Source organism: Cherax quadricarinatus, chromosome 2, assembly GCF_038502225.1.
Source record: "Cherax quadricarinatus isolate ZL_2023a chromosome 2, ASM3850222v1, whole genome shotgun sequence".
Lineage (NCBI taxonomy): Eukaryota > Metazoa > Arthropoda > Malacostraca > Decapoda > Parastacidae > Cherax > Cherax quadricarinatus.
Genome location: NC_091293.1, coordinates 9,094,173 through 9,114,172, shown reverse-complemented (window position 1 = coordinate 9,114,172; position 20,000 = coordinate 9,094,173). Strand labels below are relative to the sequence as shown.

Genomic DNA, 20,000 nt, shown 5'->3' with positions numbered 1-20,000 from the left:
ATACTGTTGGTGTGCTGGTATATACAGTTAGTGTGCTCCTATAAACTGTTGGTGTGCTGGTATATATTGCTAGTGTGCTGGTATATACTGCTGGTGTGCTAGTATATACTGTGTTGAGCTGGTATATACTGTTGGTGTGCTGGTATATATTGCTAGTGTGCTGGTATATACTGTTGGTGTGCTGGAATATACTGTGTTGAGCTCGTATATATACTGTTGTTGAGCTCGTATATACTATTGTTGTGCTGGTATACTGTTGTTGAGGTGGTATATACTGTTGGTGTGCTGGTATATACTATTAGTGTGCTGGTATATACTATTAGTGTGTTTATATATACTGTTGCTGTGCTGGTATATACTGTGTTGAGCGATCAGAGGTCAGTAAGCTGCAGTCAGAGATAACGTGATGTCACCTGGCCTATGCTGTCTGGGAATTAGCAAGGGGTGTTACTGAGCACCATGGCTTGCTGCAGTGCTTTAGAATCTCATGTTAAAGTGTTGAAGAAGGAGGTTCTACTTTTTCAGGAGGAAAATAGGAGGCTGTTGCTTCGCCTAGATAGGTTAGGGAGTGAATGTGAGATGGTTGGAGCTGGTAAGGAGGAAATGGCTACCAGCAGTGAAGTGGGGAGTGTCAGCTGCTTTAAGTGGCAAGTGGGTCACAATTCAGGAAGAAGGAAAATAAAGGTTAATAGAGATAACGTGAAGGTACGAAATCGATTCTCCGTTCTCCAGGATGAGTGTACTTCAGTGTTTAGCGAGGTTAAAGGTACCACTGACTCCCCTGCTAATCAGGGAGGGAATATTCTGATTGTGGGAGACTCTCAGGTAAGATATATGGACTGTACTTTTTGTAAAAGAGATAAGAAAATCAGAGAGAGGGTATGCCTCCCAGGAGCTGGTATTGATGACATAGTCAGCAGGTTGGATAATATTATGTCAGGTAATGGGAACAAGCCCATTATCTGTCTTAGTGCTGGTGGAAATGACATCGGGAAGGGTAGGAGACAGGAGCTGCTGGATAATTACAGGTCAGCCATAGATGTAGTCAAGTCTAGGGGAGGGATCCCAATCATAAGTAGCATCTTGCCTAAAAAGGGAGTGAGCACTGAATGGATGTCTAGGGCAATTGGTATATATTGCTGACTTGACAGGTACTGCAAGAAACTTGCAGTCCCATTCATTGATAACTGGGACAAATTCTATGGCAAACACGAAATGTATGCAAGGGATGGGGTTCATCTCTCTCGGGTTGGAGTGGTTGCATTAGCCAATTCGATTGAGGGGGCCATAGATGACTTGTCTAGGACTTTAAACTGATTGATTATAAAGGTTTGGGTGTCTGTAGAAACAATCAGGCTGCGGTATTAGGGGTGAAAACAGTAGCTATTACCAGGATGTCTCAGGGATATATTTAAAAGATAATATTCAAAATAAAGTTGCTAGTATAGTTAAGGTTTACTATACAAATAATAGGAGCCTAAGAAATAAGACAGATGAGCTAAGATTACTTGCAAGTGCAGGTAATATAGATATTATTGGTATAACAGAGACCTGGTTCAACTTGAAAGATAGTGAAATGCCTTCTGAGTGCAACATACAGGGTTATAAACTATTCCACACTGATAGGGTCAACGGGAAGGGTGGTGGAGTGGCGATGTATGTCAGAGATAATTTTAATTGTTGTGTTAGACAAGATATAAGATTAGAAACATCAGACACAGAATCTGTTTGGCTACAGTTTCTCGAGGGTTGTTAAAAATTAATTCTGGGTGTGATTTATAGGCCCCCAAGCCTTGATAGGGAGCTCAGTAAGCAGCTTTGGGGCGAAATTCATAAGGCGTCTACTTAAGAAAATGTTGTGTTAATGGGAGATTTTAACTTTAGACAAATTGATTGGAACAATGTGACAGGAAATCTTGAGTCTAGTGACCTTCTTGATACAGTTCAGGATTGCTTTTTAAAAAAATTTGTGACAGAACCAACTAGAGAAAACAACCTGCTTGACTTGGTTCTTGCCAACAAAGATTCACTAATTAATAATCTTGAGGTTAATGATGAGCTTGGGGAAAGTGATCACAAATCACTTAGTTTCAATATATCATGGAATTACCCAGATAACTGCACTCAAGTCTCTTTACCAGACTTTCGCTTGGCTAACTTCAAGGGGCTAAGAAATAGGATTTGGGACAAGATGGGCCCACTTAAGATAGTAACTCAGGTCAGATCACTGACAGTGATAGGGAAATATGTGAACTTTTCAACACTTACTTCCTGTCAGTTTTTACTCAGGAAGATACTAGCAAAATTCTAGAAATAATAAATGATGTAGAACAGGACGATAATAAACTATGCAAGATTGGGTTAACTAGCGACATGGTCATCAGACAGAGAAATTAAAGCCTAACAAATCCCCAGGCCCTAATGAACTGTTTGCAAGGGATTTAAAGAAATGTAAAGAGGAGTAAGCCTTACCTCCAGAGTGGGAAAATTTATTGAATCAATAATTGCCGAGGCAATTCGTAGCTATCTTGAAAGGCATAAATTGATTAATGAATCACAGCACGGTTTTACAAAGGGGCGTTCCTGTTTTACGAATTTACTAACTTTTTTCACTAAGGTGTTTGAAGAGTTAGATCGTGGTAATGAATATGATATTTTTTAAATGGACTTCATTGAGGCTTTCGATAGAGTTCTACACCAGAGGCTATTGAGGAAACTTAAGGCACATGGAATATGAGGAGAAATTTTTCCTGGGTAGAGGCATGGCTGACAAATAGGCAATAGAGAGTTTGCATAAATGGGAAGAAATCAGAATGGGTGCACGTCACAAGCGGTGTTCCCCAGGGGTCAGTGTTGGGCCCGTTGTTGTTCACAATTTACATAAATGACATAGATGAGGGAATAAATAGCGACATAAGCAAATTTGCTGATGACACCAAAATAGACCGTCCAATTCATTCTAATGAGGATATTAGAGCACTCCAGGATATTTTGAATAGACTGACGCAGTGGTCGGAGAAGTGGCAGATGCAGTTTAATATAGACAAATGGATACATGGACAGGAAAATATCCATACCACATGTAAAATAAATAATGTAGATCTTAATTTTACTGATTGCGAGAAAGATTTCGGAGTTTTGGCCAGCAGTAATCTGAAACCAAGACAACAGTGCATAAGTATACGCAATAAAGCTAACAGAATCCTTGGCTTCATATCAAGAAGTATAAACAATAGAAGTCCTCAGGTTGTTCTTCAACTCTATATATCGTTGGTTAGGTCTCATTTAGTAGGTAAGACACATATGCAACAGTTAGGTATCTTTATTTCGAAACGTTTCGCCTACACAGTAGGCTTCTTCAGTCGAGTACAGAAAAGTTGATAGAAGCAGAAGATACTTGAAGACGATGTAATCAGTCCATCACCCTTATCTTGGTACAGACCATCAACTTCGACAACCTCTACTAGTGAGAACGGCTGGGTTTGAGAGGGACCTGCCCTCCCAAAGCAACCTACGTCTCACCTCCTGGCACTATATAAGGCTCCATCCTGTCACTTCAACTTCATATTGTTTCAGACAACGGAACAATGCTCTTCTCCAGACTGAGGGACTGACCACCTCAAAACTTTAAGGGTGATGGACTGATTACATCGTCTTCAAGTATCTTCTGCTTCTATCAACTTTTCTGTACTCGACTGAAGAAGCCTACTGTGTAGGCGAAACGTTTCGAAATAAAGATACCTAACTGTTGCATATGTGTCTTACCTAACAATCTGTCGGTATTTTATACCATTTTAATGTTCATTAGGTCTCATTTAGATTATGCTGCACGGTTCTGGTCACCGTATACAGAATGGATAAAAATGCAGTGGAAAAAGTACAAAGGAGGATGACAAAGTTGATCCCATGTATCAAAAATCTTCCCTATGAGGATAGACTGAGGGCCCTGAATCTGCACTCTCTAGAAAGGCGTAGAATTAGGGTGGATATGATTGAGGTGTATAAATGGAAAACAGGAATTAATAAAGGGGATGTAAATAGTGTGCTAAAAAATATCTAGCCTAGATAGGACTCGCAGCAAAGGCTTTAAGCTAGAAAAATTCAGATTCAAGAAGGATATAGTAAAGCACTGGTTTGGTAATAGAGTTGTGGATGGGTGGAACAAACTCCCGAGTACCGTCGCAGAGGCTAAGACGTTGTGTAGTTTTAAAAATAGGTTAGATAAGTACATGAGTGGGTGTGGGTGGGTGTGAGTTTGACCTGTCTAGTTTGTGCTACTAGGCCAGATGCCGTGCTCTTTCCTTAAGTGAACGTGACTGATCTGACTAGGTTAAGGCTTTGGCTTAAGCCGGTAGGACAACTGAATCTGCTTCGCATGGACCAGTAGGCCTGCCGCAGTGTTCCTCCTTTCTTATGTTCTTGTGTTAGTGTGCTGGTATATACTATTGGTGTGCTGGTATATGCTGCTGGTGTTATGTTGCAGGTAGATGGACGAGAACCAGCTGGAGTGCCAGGAGTGCCGGCAAAGTTATGGCAGCGGCGAGAGGTGTCCCCGAAGCCTCTTCTGTGGTCACACTTTCTGCACGAAGTGTCTAGACCGAGCCATCGTCAGTGGCAGGCGGCGTTGCAGCTCCTGTGGCCGCCCATTCTTCGCCACCTCTGCCGCTCAACTGCCCACAGACTACGCTCTTCTCAGGCGATGCTCTGCCAGGGCAGACGATGCAGGTTCTCTGAAGACTCCTGGAACTCCTGCATACAATTTGAAGCTCCAGAACGCTGATTCGTCGTCATCTACCCGGCATTCTTCCGGAGCTTCAAGTCACGATTCCAGATTTGTTAATTCTGCATCGTCGTCATCCAATATGCAAACTCTCAGCGCCTCGAACCACGACGATTCGAAGTCACTGAGCTCTACCTCATCATCCAGTCTACCAACTTATAACACGTCTGGCTTCCCTTCCAAATCTTCGAGCACTGATTCGTCACCATTTGATCTCCAGACATACAGTTCGAGGTTATTGTCAGCTACGGAATATAGTCAAAAGGATCTTTCCTCGGGTGCTCCTCAGATTACCAAGAATTATTTTTTCCCTCCGATAGACACAGTCACAATAACCACTTCCAGTCTAACACCAAGATTCTCTTCAGCTCCTGCTGTAACTAGGTCTCTTTCTAGTCCCTCAGACTCACGGTTAGGTTCTTCTTTCCTTGAAAAAGAGAAATTTTGTGATAATGCTATAGTAAATAGAGATGAAACCGACTCACCACGCTCGTCAGTCTTAATGAGAATCCTTAATAAAGAAGAACCATCAAGTAGGCCACCAGCACTTACTTACAAGTTTCCGACCATAAGAACTCGATTCAGCATTGGAAATCGGGAATCCAAAGCATCTTTAGAATCAAACAATGATGACGTAAGATCAAGCGAAGAAGGTGTGCGTAGCCTCCATGGTGAGCTGAAGAAGAAAAGATCTTCACCTCTCACTACGTCAGAATTATCTTTCAAAAATTCAGCAAAAACAGAAGCAGAGCAAAGTTACGTTGTTTCTTCTCATAGTCGACATAACACTTCACGCAGTGATTCCCTTACCAAAATGCACCCAGAATTAAAGTGTACTCCTGCTAAAGACATAAGCTCAGTTCGGTTACCTTTGACAAGCAGAGTATCGAAGATCGCAAATCAGGACCAAAGGCTAGCTGACTCTAAGACTATTGAGCAACCAGACTCGGCTATCAGTTGTCCCGTGTCATCAGCACAACCTGACTCAGAGGTCTCTATTACTTCTCAAGGATCAGTGCCAAGCCTCTCTAAATTTAATGCAAAGCTTCACGCTCCTTCTGAAGAAAAACAAGCACAAATAAGAGAAGATAACATAAGTGCATCCGACAGACAACTGGGTTCAGATACTTCAGTGCTGGAAAGCCCAAACAAAGGTCAAGGAAAACACAAAGGTACCGCTTCCAGTACTCCGAGTCATGTGTTGAATATGTGTCGCTCTATAACAACAAAGTCTCGTCAACGGTCAGTTCGTGAGGCGACATCCAGTTCTTCTAGTACTGACAATTCATCCTCTGGCAACTGTACAGAGAACCGTGAAACATTGTCTACTTCACGTTTGTCATCACGTTCACGTCACCTCAGGAAGGACTCTTCGTTAGCTCGTCTACGAAGCTTCAGAACAGACCCAACGACACATGGTGACGGAAATACAGAAATTGAGTCAAACGCTGTGATGGAAGATCAAACTGTGGCTCGACATCCTCCAAAAGGGACTTATTCTTCTTCTCTATCAAAGAAGAAAGAAGTTACAGGAACTAGGCAGCAAAGCTCTGCTTCTCTAATTAGCTCAGATATGGAACCTCTCGTGCAGGAAATCACAGATGTATCAAGCAAAAAACAGCGACAGTCTGAACCTGATATCTCTATTCGTCGACAAGATGTTCCCGGGACTTCTGATAAGCCTGTAACAGCCACTCTTTTTCACCCAACCAAGACAGAGGAGGTTGATACATCAAAAACGGAGGTGAGAAGCAGCCTCTTGCGTAGTATGTCAACAGGCCCTGAAACCACTGATGAATCAAAGACCAGAGTAACTTCGAGGGAGGTCGGGAAATTAACCCGTTCCACTTCACTCGGATCTCATTTGCTAGCTCGAACAAATTTCGTATCAGAAACCATCAGAGAGGAGACTGACGAAAATTCGACAGTGGGTCAGCGATCGCCCAAAGAAAGATCGGATGACCATGAGAGGACACTTAACAATCTTGATACAAAGTTTCTGGATCACTCATCAACGTCCTTAAGAGCACGTCTGCGGTCTCGGACAAGTTTCTTGTCAAGGACATTAAGTGGAGAAGAGGACTCTATCACGCATCAACAACTAGGTAAAGATATGGCTGATGGCTCTGAAGAGGTATCGCTTTTGCTTAATCCAAATTCGAAACTGACAAAATTACGTTTAGAAATGAGTAAATCAGAGAATGAGGGTAAAATCTCATCCACTGACGAGAGAAATAGCTTAAGCTATTCGGCTGGAGAGGGAACGACAGCTGAAGGTCAACAAGAAGGTTCCATCACCCAGTCGCATGAAAATCTAATGCGAATCAATAGTCAGAGAGCTAGTGCAACTGAAAGTGTTGACTCAGCGTGCTCGGCTGGATCTTCATATCCTCTTGACTTAAAGACGTGCTTGCCTACTTCTCCTCCCCCGATCATTGATAATGTGTCGGCCAGCACCAGCACAACTCTCGCAAAAGCAGTCGAGATACGACAGGTCAAGTCTGACCACCGGCCACGAGATAAATATGTAAAGTCGTACGGAAGTGGCTTGAGCAACAGTTCAAGTACCGCGTCGAATACTTCAGAGTTGGTAACAACAACTTTTCCTCAGGAAATGCAACTCAGCGCAACAACGAATAGTCTTAAGCTGTCCAACTCTAGATACAAACGAAAACCTTCAGATACTGGCCGAGAGGACAGTAGAATATTATACTCGCGAATGAGTGGTACAGATAAGCTCGCCGAACTTCAGGTAGGAAGTGTGCCAAGTGTTCAGAGTGAGGCTGATGATGAAGACACTGAGGAAGACACGGAGGAAAACACTGAGGAAGACACGGAGGAAGAAGAAAGTGAAGAAGAAAACTCTCCACAAAGACATGAAACGTTGTTATTAGCACATTCAAGAAGTAGACTAGAAATTAAAAAACAAACATTGGATGTCCATCACGAGGTTAATTCTCATACTGTTGAATATGGCAGAAATAGATTACGAACTGCTGCCAACACCAGAGAGAAAACTCCGAATGAAGATGGGATACATTCCAGTGTTATTAAAAAGAACTATTATAATAACCTGCTTACTCGTCCAACTCGAAGTGACTCTCATACAGTGATCACTGACAGCAACCCCGCTCCATCACAAGGCAATAAAACACTGGTTGCTAGAACCCAGAAACGAAATCTTTCTCACACAGTGGTCAGGGATAGCGTTCAGGATATATGGCGTGCTAGGAATGCTAGACTGAAATCCTCTCTGACGGCGAGGTTAAGGAAGAATTCTATCACCACTGACGAAACCTCAGAAAGGGAAGCTAGCAGCAGTAGGGCTCTTGCCCTGCCTCGAGACCGTCACCAGCTACGGAACACCACTAGTACTGATCCTCCGTTGACAGACCAAAGAAGAGACTCTTACCCTTTAAAGATGAGCTCCCGTCACTCGAATCATAAAGGGGTTACGAGCGAAGAGACATCAAAAGAAATGTCACTGCTATCAGCCAGACGAGGACAGAAACCTGTTCAGTCAAGGAACAGTCACTGTGATGATGAGAGTAATTCTAATATTTTTATTACTAGTAAGACAGAGATGGCAGCAACTTCTACAAGTTGTAAAGAGTCCGCTGATCTCGATGGCCTTAATGTGACCCACGAAAATCTACGCGCCGATGGTCAAAAACATTGTTACCTTCGAAATACAGCTTCTGATCCCGAGGTAAAGATGGCACTGTATACTCCCGTGTGTGATCAAACTAAAACACTTAATGGTAGAAAACATGAAGAAACGGTGACAAATGAGAGCAGCCAAAAGACAAGTTTGTTGCAGTGCTCTGAGACCGACGCAGACAGTGTTGACGGCCCGAACACAGTGACGGTATCAAGGAGTTTTTTGCCCAGAATAGATCCATTTAAAGTTGAGACAAATTTGGACTCACTTCAGACGGATGAACTGCTGCAAAAGACCCAGGATGCGTCAGTGATGTCACAAACACAACATGGTGGAACCAATTTAGCTGAGCATGACAGTCCCACCAATTCTCAACTTGCTGGTTATGGAGGTGACAATAAAAATGATATCCACGAGGCTCGTCTGGGCGTGAGCTTGTGTGATACCCACGGCTCTTTGCTGCACTTGTACTGCACGTCATGTGAAGAGTGGGCGTGTGACGAATGCCTGGATGTGGCACACTGCCAGCCTCCTCAGGGTCGATGTCACCTCATCTCTGCACCCGACGCTATTGTGCATATGAAGATGACCCAAACAGAATTCCTTAACTCCAGAGTGGACACACTGGACCACTTCCGGGAGGAGTTGCGGAAGCTGGTGGATGAGTCAGACAGCAGTATTAAGGAACACGACGCTAACATCAACAGCCTGAGGTGCCAGATGTACGAGGAAGCCTCGCTTCTAACATCCATCGAGTCCATGAAGACACTTGCGCTGCAGAAACTGAAACAGATCGACTACTGGGAGAACCTACTTCGCCAGAACGCTTCTTGCATCCGGCAGTCTTCAACGTCACAGGAGATGCTGGATGCTGTTCACCTGAACGAGACCAGCATCTTAGCTAACATCATTGAAGGAACTGCATGTCAGGAGATTCCAATAAATAACTTATAACCTTCTCACCTACCATTTAGTTATGGTCTTCTAAGCGTGCTTCATTTAAAAAACATTATTGCCTGAATGTACAGCTTACTCTGGTTATTAAGCAATCAATTCAAAGACGGCAGCAGCTCAGGAAATCAGATTGGACTGAGCATTTTCACCGTCATAAAAAGTTTATGACATTGAACATAGATAAAAAATTCCGTTAAAGAAAATAAAAAATATAATCAAGTTACGATGATTGATTGCTATTGTTAAATCTGTGTAATTACCTAGACCAATCCATATTAACTGCAGGTTTTATTTTCGTAATTGATTGTGATAGAATTAATATACGCGCGATCGTGTGCTATGCTAACACCTGTAGATTACAGTTAGGGCCATAATTCACTCTGACACCCGGTTTAGCATAGTCTGGTAAATATACTACTACTACTACTACTACTACTACTACTACTACTACTACTACTACTACTACCACCACTACTACTACTACTACAACTATTACTACTACTACTACTACTACCACTACTACTACTACTACTACCACCACTACTACTAATACTACCACTACTACTACTACTACTACTACTACCACCACTACTACTACTACTACTACTACCACTACTACTACTACTACTACTACCACTACTACCACTACTACTACTACTACCACTACTACTACTACTACTACTACTACTACTACTACCACCACTACTACCACTACTACTACTACTACTACTACTACTACTACTACTACCACCACCACTACTACTACTACAACTACCACTACTACTAGAACTACTACTACTACTACTACTACTACTAATTAATAATAATAATAATAATAATAATAATAATAATAATAATAATACTAATAATAATAATAATAATAATAATAAATACAGGTAATAAAATCATTACTAGTGTATGAAGTCATCTCTCAAGTGTATATACACTAGGAGATGAACACCTTTCAATATATATACACTGAACATCAAAATGGTATACAATACCGACAGGTTGTTAGGTAAGACACATATGCAACAGTTAGACAACTTTATTCCGAAACGTTTCGCCTACACAGTAGGCTTCTTCAGTCTGTGTAGGCGAAACGTTTCGGAATAAAGTTGTCTAACTGTTGCATATGTGTCTTACCTAACAACCTGTCGGTATTGTATACCATTTTGATGTTCATCTTGTCAGACACTGCAACACGTGGCATCTTGGTACAGAAAACACCTTGGACAAGCTTTTCAAGTGAGAAGTGTTGGGTCTGAGAGGGACATGACCTCTCAGTGGCCTCTCACTACTACTACTACTACTACTACTACTACTACTACTACCCTGCACCTCTCCTTCCGACAGTATTTAAGTCTCCGCACTGTCGCTTGATCTTCAGATAGTTCCTGACTATGGAACTGAACTTCTCCAGGCCGAGGGACTGACAACCTCAAATTCTACGACTTTAAGGGTGATGGACTGATTACATCGTCTTCACATCTCTACTGTTCCTGCCTACTTTCTGTATTCGACTGAAGAAGCCTACTGTGTAGGCGAAACGTTTCGGAATAAAGTTGTCTAACTGTTGCATATGTGTCTTATATATACACTGTTATGTACTTGTATACACACTTATCCTTAGGGTATATCACATTATTGTTACAAATATCATATTTTAAAATGTAATTAAACAAATCAAAGGAATTTTTTATTATATCTGTAAGTCAATTTATCACATTATAATATGATAATAATATCAACAAGTTAATATATCATATTATAATGTAATATGTAAATTAATCCACAACATTAAAATGTAACCTGTAAGTAAATCCATCATATTATAATATAATCTGTAAGTTAATCCACCTCATCATATTGTAATCTGTAAATAAATCCACCACATAGTAATAGATATATTATACAAGTAATCTTGGCTTAGAACTATAGACCAATAAGCCTTACCTCCATAGTGGGAAAATTTATGGAATCAATAATTGCCGAAGCAATTCGTAGCCATCTTGACAGGCACAGATTGATTAATGAATCTCAACACGGTTTTACAAAGGGGCGTTCCTGTCTTACGAATTTACTAACTTTTTTCACTAAGGTGTTTGAGGAGGTAGATCATGGTAATGAATATGATATTGTGTATATGGACTTCAGTAAGGCTTTCGATAGAGTTCCACACCAGAGGCTATTGAGGAAACTTAAGGCACACGGAATAGGAGGAGAATTTTTTTCCTGGGTAGAGGCATGGCTGACAAATAGACAGCAGAGAGTTTGCATAAATGGGGAGAAATCAAAATGGGGGCACGTCACAAGCGGTGTTCCTCAGGGGTCAGTGTTGGGCCCGTTGTTGTTCACAATTTACATAAACGACATAGATGAGGGAATAAATAGCGACATAAGAAAATTTGCTGATGACACCAAAATAGGCAGTCCAATTCATTCTAATGAGGACACTAGAGCACTCCAGGATGATTTGAGTAGACTGACGCAATGGTCGGAGAAGTGGCAGATGCAGTTTAATATTGACAAATGCAAAGTTCTAAATGTTGGACAGTTAAATAACCATGACACATATAAACTAAATAATTGTAGATCTTAATACTACTGATTGCGAAAAAGATTTAGGAGTTCTGGTTAGCAGTAACCTAAAACCAAGACAACAGTGCATTAGTGTTCGCAATAAAGCTAACAGAATTCTTGGCTTCATATCTAGAAGTATAAATAATAGAAGTCCTCAGGTTGTTCTTCAACTCTATATATCCTTGGTTAGGCCTCATTTAGACTATGCTGCTCAGTTCTGGTCACCGTATTACAGAATGGATATAAATGCTCTGGAAAATGTACAGAGGGTGACAAAGATGATCCCATGTATCAGAAATCTTCCCTATGAGGATAGACTGAGGGCCCTGAATCTGCACTCTCTCGAAAGGCGTAGAATTAGGGGGGATATGATCGAGGTGTATAAATGGAAAACAGGAATAAATAAAGGGGATGTAAATAGTGTGCTGAAAATTTCCAGCCAAGACAGGACTCGCAGCAATGGTTTCAAGTTGGAAAAATTAAGATTCAGGAAGGATATAGGAAAGTACTGGTTTGGTAATAGAGTTGTGGATGAGTGGAACAAACTCCCGAGTACAGTTATTGAGGCTAAAACGTTGTGTAGTTTTAAAAATAGGTTAGATAAATACATGAGTGGGTGTGGGTGGGTGTGAGTTGGACTTGACTAGCTTGTGCTGCTGGGTCTGGTACAGTGCTCCTTCCTTGATTGGAGGTGACCAGACTGGGTGGGTCATTGGGATAATCCGGGGAGGGGGGACATGGACCTGCTCCGCATGGGTCAGTAGGCGTGTTGCAGTGTTCCTTCTTTTTTATGTTCTTCTTATGTTCTTATTAGATGCTCATGCATAATTTATTGTATGTGAGAGAATATGTCAGTATTTTAAGAAAGAAGGAAGACCATCTTTATTACTGAAGAATAAAATAAGTATTGTTTTAATGAGGAAATAGCACGTGTGTAGACACTTAAGGTTTTTATTGTGAAACGTGACCCTTCTGGGAGCCTGTTCACTGTTGTGATGCAAAGATGCAAGTGTGTGGTAGAGGAGACGTTGGTACAGAAAAGGTGTGTCTCCTTGGAGCTAGGAGATGCTCCTCTAATGAGCATCTCCTAGGTTAGTGGAGACACACCTTACCCAGGTGAAGGAGGTGCGTTACAACCTAGAATCCGGTGCTACAGTAAGTTTCACGCTAACACACACACACACACACACACACACACACACACACACACACACACACACACACACACACACACACACACACACACACACACACACACACACACCAGCATCATTTCCCATATCATTAAAGGTCATCTTCTAATGACAGACACAGTGTTAATTAACTATGACCCGCACAATGGTTTACAGACATAAAAAGTCCCATTGTCTTTGTTCGTCAGGCCGAACAATGACACCTACAAGTGCGTCTACAGCTGTGCTTGTGTGCAACCTTTGACACCTGCGACCTTGCCTATCATCTATATTTTCCGCTTTGTAGGAGAAAGCTTATTAAATTTCCTTGATGAACGTCCTTTGAGTTGTCAGTAAATAATTATGATGCATTTGTTAGACAAAAACAAGACCATAGTTTTCGTCTCTCTATTTATCTCTTATTTTTATTTTCGTATTTTTATTCATCTCCAATCTCTCTCTCTCTCTCTCTCGCAATATATATATATATATATATATATATATATATATATATATATATATATATATATATATATATATATATATATATATATATATATATATATATATATATATATATATATACAAAACAACCACTCTGAAAGAATAGAGAAATTCCAAGCGCTTTCGTGACTACTCACATTATCAAGGAACTATGATAGTTCCTTGATAATGTGAGTAGTCACGAAAGCGCTTGGAATTTCTCTATTCTTTCAGAGTGGTTGTTTTGCATATTCTGAAATCACCTGTTTACTGTGATCTTATTGCATATATATATATATATATATATATATATATATATATACATATATATATATATATATATATATATATATATATATATATATACATATAGATATATATAAATTTATATATATATATATATATTATATATATAAAAATATATATATATATATATATATATATATATAAAGATATATATATATATATATATATATATATATTTATATATATATACATAGTATATATATATATATATATATATATATATATATATATATATATATATATATATATATATATATATATATATATATATATATATATATATATATATATATATATATATATTATATATATATGATAAATTAGACACATGTGCAACTCTTGGGTATCTTTATTGAGGAAACGTTTCGCCACACAGTGGCTTCATCAGTCCATACAAAGGAGAATCTTGAAGAACAGGAGGAGAATGAGGTAATCAGTCCCTCAACCTTGAGTCGATGTGGTCAGTCCATCAATCTTGAATAGAATACGGCATACGTGCTGAGAAGGAGCTTATAAATCGTTGGCAGGAGAGGTGCAGCAGTCATAGGTCGTGTAACATTTGTTCAATGTTGAAGTAGGTCGTGCCCAAGAATTAGGCAAGCTTGCCTATATATATATATATATATATATATATATATATATATATATATATATATATATATATATATATATATATATATATATATATATAGTTATATATATAGTTACGTGTATTGTAAGACAGTGTGAACAATATATAGTGTGCAAGTCCATGTGTATTGTACTCCCCGGGATAACCCCACTCAACAACCTGCGCCTCCCCCACCTAATTCCCAGGGGAAGTTTTCCCTTTCCTCTCCCAGCCCCTCACCAGCTCCTCAAACTCCACCGGGCCACCACGGTCCATACCCACCCAGCATGTCATATTCCACTCCTATTGTCTAGTCTAGCAGATGGATGCCAACCAGGAGGAAGCAAGCAGCCAGGGAAATGCCACGGCTGGCAATACTAGGAGAGGCTAGTGTCGGTCATGCTTACAGCTTCGTTGTCTCAACCCTAATGGTTTCCTCCACGAACACGGTAGTTGCCCTGGTTCAGGATGTCCTCCTGTGGAAAGTGATGATCCAGAGCCACCTCAGGCACCTGAACCCACACCAACAGATCTCATCTCATCAGACAATATCTTGGAAGCAATTAAAGCAACAGGTACGAGGACACTCACACATATTCCCAAAGCAGCCCGTCCACACGCAGCTGGGAAACTTACAGACCTCCTGAAAAAAGTAAACGATGGTTCCACTATCTTAAATGCTCCACCAACCATCAAGGCATGGCACAACTTGCTACTTTTTGGCAATGTCTGTTTAGCTGTGCCGGAAAGAAGGGAAAAGAGGCTAGCCTCAATGATAATTAAATCCTTAAGAGATTTTCCTAGAGTTGATAACCTCATTCGCCTTCCCCGTCAACACAAAAAAAGGGAGAGGCAGAACCCCCACTCACTCTACTGACAGTGAAAAAGTCAGAGTCCAGGTGAGCAAGAAAATTGAAGAGGGCAACACAGTGGGGGCAATCAGAATTATTACCAGTGAAGATACAGTTGCTCCCAGGGATGCTGACACGGCTGAAGCACTTAGAGAAAAGCACCCTGCCAGGGAAACCAGTGGCACCAACAGTTCCAACCCCTCTGTCCCCACTATGGAACCATTGATTGTGGAAGACTCAGACATTTACAAAGCAATAATGTCGTTCCCATCTGGCTCTGCTGGGGGTTACACTGGAATAAGGCCACAGCATTTAAAAAAAAATGGTTAATCCAGTTATTGGGGGAAATTGCAGAGACACTGCTTTCAGAGATCACAAGGTTCGTCAACAATTCCTTGGATGGTCTGATTCCTGATGAAATTAGACCTTTCTTTTTTGGTGCAACACTTTGTGTACTTAAAAAGAAGGATGGAGGAATTCGGCCAATTGCAGTAGGCAACACGATACGCCGCCTCGTATCCAAAGCTGCTGTCCGAAGTATTGAAGTATTCGTGCACAGGCAGCCATGATGCTTTAACCAAACCAGCTTGGCTTTGGGGTCTCTCAAGGAAGTGAAGCAGCGGTTCATGCAACAAGGACAATGCAGTGGCAAAATTAGATTTCAAGAATGCATTCAATCTCCTGAAAAGAGACGTGGTATTAGCAGCAGTACAAGACCATTTCCCTGGTCTCTTCCCTTTTGTTTCGGCTGGGTATAGCAAGGAATCAATGCTTCTCTTTGGAGAGCATAAAATCACATCATCGGAGGGTGTCCAACAAGGAGATCCTCTTGCACCATTTCTCTTCTGTATAGCAGTTAGGGAAATCACAGTCAGGCTGACCAGCGAGCTAAACATCTGGTTCCTAGATGATGGCACACTAGCAGGTACAAAGGAGTCCCACCTACATGACCTTACACAGGTAATGACACGGGAACAGGAAATGGGTCTCATCCTGAATCCATCCAAATGTGAAATCATCTCAATCAGTCAACTAGTGATAAATGCAGTGAGATCAAAACTACCAGGAGCAGCAGTCATTGCCCCCACAAATAGTGTCTTGCTAGGAGCATCTCTGGGAAGCAATGCCATTGACACAAATCTCAGGAAGAAAGTGGAAGAGTTAAGGAGAATGGAACAACGAATAGGCAATCTGGACACCCATGATGCCTTGTACCTTCTCACAAAGTGTTTGAGTCTGCCCAGGTTGACATATTTCCTAAGATGTGGACCTTCATACGATAACCCTATACTGCACGAATATGACAGTATTCTGAGGCAGATTTTTACGAAAGTACTTAACCTTACTCTAGAAGACGGGCAGTGGAACCAAGCTACACTTCCAGTCAGACTAGGAGGCATTGGTGTCCGCAAGTCATCACAGATTGCGTTACCTGCTTTTCTGTCCTTGTGTATTGCATCCAGAGAGCTTGTAGCAACGACTCTCCCTGAACATCTTAGGGACAAGATTGGAGTCCAGGACCAAAAATTCATTGACGGAGCAATGATCTGGGATAATCTAACGGGCTCTGAAACCAGACCTGCACCCCCAACAACTACAAACAATCGCACTGGGATGGTCCAATAGTGGAAAATATAGCCTCAACAATGCTTCAGAGTGTGTCAGAGAACGATAGAGCCCGCCTCCTGGCAGTGAGAGCCCCTCATGCTGGGGACTTTCTGTTGGCTGTTCCCAACTCCAGCCTTGGCACACGCCTCGACCCACAGACCATCCGCATCGGTGTTGCCCTTCGACTTGCCCCCCCCTATTCTCGCCGAACACAGGTGTATTTGTGGCAGTGAAGCAGCAGCCCGATTCGGGTACCATGGTCTTGTGTGCCGTAAATCCGAGGGAAAGATTGCAAGACATGAGGAGGTTAATAACATTATTAAGATGAGCCTCACAACAGCTGGATGCCCAGCAGTAAGGGAGCCACCCCAACTATGTAGATCTGATGGCAGCCAGAAGCGTCTAGATGGTATCACCCTTCAAGCCTGGACAGATGGGAAGCAGGTGGTTTGGGACTATACATGTGCATCTACCTTGGCTGATACCTATCTCCAATACACCAGGGAAGAAGGAGGGGCAGCTGCCAGCTTCAGGGAGTCCCAAAAGTCTAGAAAATATGGAGAACTTGCCCATCATTATACGTTTGTTCCCATAGGCTCAGAGACCATTGGCTCATGGGGAAAGAGTGCATCTAAATTCCTTAAGGAGCTGGGAAAAAGACTCATCAGGGTAACTAGGGATCCCAGGGCAGCTAGTTTTCTGTTCCAGCGGCTCAGTGCGGCTGTTCAAAGGGGTAATGCCTGCTGTATTTTGGGCACACGCCCAAGCTCTGAGGAGCTGGATGAGATTTTCGCCTTATAATCAGTGATAAACACGTAACAACATGTGCCTTATATGCCACCTTTATGTCAACAATGTATCTCTTAATTCTTCTGTACCATATTATGTAATAAAATATTCCTATTGGTAAAAAATATATATATATATATATATGAAACGATGGGGTGGTAGGGGAAGTGGAATATTCAAACGGCTTCAGGAAGAAATCCAAATATTCTTCCTTGAAGCCTTTTTATCCACTTCTCCGAGGCTATGGGTCCCACAATTTACATCAGAGGTGGACCCCATCCTATATATAATATATATATATATATATATATATATATATATATATATATATATATATATATATATATATATATATATATATATATACATATATATATATACATATATATATATATATATATATATATATATATATATATATATATATATAAATATATATATATATATATATATATATATATATATATATATATATATATATATATATATATATATATATACATAGGTGGTAGTAGGTTGGTAGACAGCAACCACTCAGGGAGGTACTACCGTCCTGTGGTAGTAGGTTGGTAGACAGGAACCACCCAGGGAGGTACTACCGTCCTGTGGTAGTAGGTTGGTAGACAGCAACCACCCAGGGAGGTACTACCGTCCTGTGGTAGTAGGTTGGTAGACAGCAGCCACCCAGGGAGGTACTACCGTCCTGTGGTAGTAGGTTGGTAGACAACAACCACCCAGGGAGGTACTACCGTCCTGTGGTAGTAGGTTGGTAGACAGCAGCCACCCAGGGAGGTACTACCGTCCTGTGGTAGTAGGTTGGTAGACAGCAGCCACCTAGGGAGGTACTACCGTCCTGTGGTAGTAGGTTGGTAGATAGCAACCACCCAGGGAGGTACTACCGTCCTGTGGTAGTAGGTTGGTAGACAGCAACCACCCAGGGAGGTACTACCGTCCTGTGGTAGTAGGTTGGTAGACAGCAACCACCCAGGGAGGTACTACCGTCCTGTGGTAGTAGGCTGGTAGACAGCAGCCACCCAGGGAGGTACTACGGTCCTGTGGTAGCAGGCTGGTGGACAGCAACCACCCAGGGAGGTACTACCGTCCTGTGGTAGTAGGATGGTAGACAGCAACCATCCATGGAGGTACTACCGTCCTGTGGTAGTAGGTTGGTAGACAGCAACCACCCAGGGAGGTACTACCGTCCTGTGGTAGCAGGCTGGTGGACAGCAACCACCCAGGGAGGTACTACCGTCCTGTGGTAGTAGGATGGTAGACAGCAACCATCCATGGAGGTACTACCGTCCTGTGGTAGTAGGTTGGTAGACAGCAACCGCCCAGGGAGGTACTACCGTCCTGTGGAAGTAGGCTGGTAGACAGCAACCACCCTGGGAGGTAGTACCGTCTTGTGGTAGTAGGTTGGTAGACAGCAACCACCCAGGGAGGTACTACCGTCCTGTGGTAGTAGGCTGGTAGACAGCAACCACCCAGGGAGGTACTACCGTCCTGTGGTAGTAGGTTGGTAGACAGCAGCCACCCAGGGAGGTACTACCGTCCTGTGGTAGTAGGTTGGTAGACAGGAACCACCCAGGGAGGTACTACCGTCCTGTGGTAGTAGGTTGGTAGACAGCAGCCACCCAGGGAGGTACTACCGTCCTGTGGTAGTAGGTTGGTAGACAGCAACCACCCAGGGAGGGTCTACCGTCCTGTGGTAGTAGGTTGGTAGACAGGAACCACCCAGGGAGGTACTACCGTCCTGTGGTAGTAGGTTGGTAGACAGCAGCCACCCAGGGAGGTACTACCGTCCTGTGGTAGTAGGTTGGTAGACAGCAACCACCCAGGGAGGGTCTACCGTCCTGTGGTAGTAGGTTGGTAGACAGGAACCACCCAGGGAGGTACTACCGTCCTGTGGTAGTAGGTTGGTAGACAGCAACCACCCAGGGAGGTACTACCGTCCTGTGGTAGTAGGTTGGTAGACAGCAACCACCCAGGGAGAGTCTACCGTCCTGTGGTAGTAGGTTGGTAGACAGGAACCACCCAGGGAGGTACTACCGTCCTGTGGTAATAGGCTGGTAGACAGCAACCACCCAGGGAGGTACTACCGTCCTGTGGTAGTAGGCTGGTAGACAGGAACCACCCAGGAAGGTACTACCGTCCTGTGTTAGTAGGCTGGTAGACAGGAACCACCCTGGGAGGGTCTACCGTC

At 42.2% G+C, this 20,000-nt stretch overlaps 2 protein-coding genes across 6 annotated transcripts in view; one reads left to right on the top strand and one right to left on the bottom strand.

The window, feature by feature from the left end:
* LOC128690405 (uncharacterized) overlaps positions 1-9,537 on the top strand; it is an 11,662-nt gene extending 2,125 nt beyond the window's left edge. Inside the window, exon 2 of the mRNA XM_053779116.2 lies at positions 4,484-9,537. Coding sequence (XP_053635091.2) covers positions 4,488-9,395 — 4,908 coding nt within the window. The 5' untranslated portion in view covers positions 4,484-4,487 and the 3' untranslated portion in view covers positions 9,396-9,537. The remainder of the gene's footprint in view (positions 1-4,483) is intronic.
* Positions 1-20,000, bottom strand: part of LOC128690316 (neuroepithelial cell-transforming gene 1 protein) — a 1,446,122-nt gene that overhangs the window by 24,622 nt on the left and 1,401,500 nt on the right. The window lies entirely within an intron of this gene.